At 51.4% G+C, this 1,427-nt stretch overlaps 1 protein-coding gene across 1 annotated transcript in view; it reads left to right on the top strand.

Moving 5' to 3' along the window:
* Positions 1-1,307, top strand: part of LOC100546932 — a 2,587-nt gene extending 1,280 nt beyond the window's left edge. The window contains 1 exon segment of the mRNA XM_031553303.1: positions 1,178-1,307. Coding sequence (XP_031409163.1) covers positions 1,178-1,307 — 130 coding nt within the window.
* Positions 1,308-1,427: the final 120 nt, after the last annotated feature.

Below are 1,427 nucleotides of genomic sequence, written 5' to 3'. Positions count from 1 at the left end.
ATTTAAGAGTAAATTTAGAAAATTCATGAATACTTTGGATTTCTTCTTGCTAAATTGGTCAGATGTTCCCATGCTAAGAGCAGGAAGCATCAGCAGTGCTGAAATAAACACAGCCACGCGTCACACGCGCTCACCACAAGCCGATCACTTGCAGGACCAAGCTCAGCGTAAGCAAGCAGTGCTGCGTCGCTGCTCAGCAGAAGGCACACAGGCGTCCTCCTCAAGCACCGCACGGATCCCAGCAGCAACACACACAGCTGCCCTGATGCAGCGCGGGCATTTGGCTGCTCCTTCTCTGCCTGTGCCTCAACCACATCCAAAACTCAGTTCCCATACCCAACCTCTCACTTCTGAACTATTCCCGATTAAACGCATCTAATTCTTAATGCTCTCAGTGCCTTCTTTGGATTCATTCACAGTTTTCACAGGGGCGGAGGGACTGAACATGCAACAACCAACACCAAGAATATTTAAAATAAAAGAAATCGACTCCCAGCTATATTCCAGTATATTTGTCTTTCTGTGCAGGGATCCCTGGTGGGAAATCTCTCCCAGTTTTTCCAACTGAAACCCCCTCAGCAAGCACCGAGGTCATTCATCTCAAACTCGTGTCCACCTGAGCCCATTACAAAATGTGTCAGACTCAGTCCTCCCTCCAGGATTTTGTCCACGCTCTCCACAGCCATATTTCATTGATTCATCGTTTGACGTAAATTCACAGAATCACAGAATCACCAAGGTTGGAAAAGACCTTCAAGATCATCCTGCCCAACCATCCACCTATCACCAATAGTACTCACTACACCATGTCCCTCAACACAAAATCCAGACGTTCCTTGAACACCCTCCAGGGTCGGTGACTCCACCACCTCCCTGGGCAGCCCCATTCCACTGCCTGACTACTCTTTCAGAAAAGTAGTATTTCCTAACGTCCAGCCTAAATCTCCCCTGGCGCAGCTTGAAGCCATTCCCTCTAATTCTATCACCAGTTACAGGAGAAGAGGCCGGCCCCCAGCTCACTACAACCTCCCTTCAGGTAGTTATAGAGAGCAGAAAGGTCTCCTCTGAGCCTCCTCTTCTCCACACTGAACAATCCCAGCTCCTTCAGCCGCTCCTCACAAGGCCTGTGCTCCAGACCCCTCACCAGCTTTGTCGCCCTTCTTTGAACCTGCTCCAGGGCCCCAACGTCTTTCTCGCAGCGAGGGGCCCCAAACTGGACACAGTACTCGAGGTACTCGCTGCACCGCCTCGAGGACGATGGCCGGGTCTCCTGCACTGCTCCTCCTGCTCAGCCTGGGGCTCTGTGAGTATGGAAGAGGGAAGGATGCAATTCTGGGCTGCTCGGTGACTGAGCAGGGAAGCGGGAGTGGTGGTATTGCAGCATGATACGCAGCAGGAACAGAGCCTGTTCAGACAGGTGTTGCTGG

This window comes from Meleagris gallopavo, chromosome 4 (genome assembly GCF_000146605.3).
Source record: "Meleagris gallopavo isolate NT-WF06-2002-E0010 breed Aviagen turkey brand Nicholas breeding stock chromosome 4, Turkey_5.1, whole genome shotgun sequence".
In the NCBI taxonomy this organism is placed as follows: Eukaryota; Metazoa; Chordata; class Aves; order Galliformes; family Phasianidae; genus Meleagris; species Meleagris gallopavo.
The sequence above is the reverse complement of the archived record's forward strand: the minus strand, read 5'-3'. Positions and strand labels throughout refer to the sequence as shown.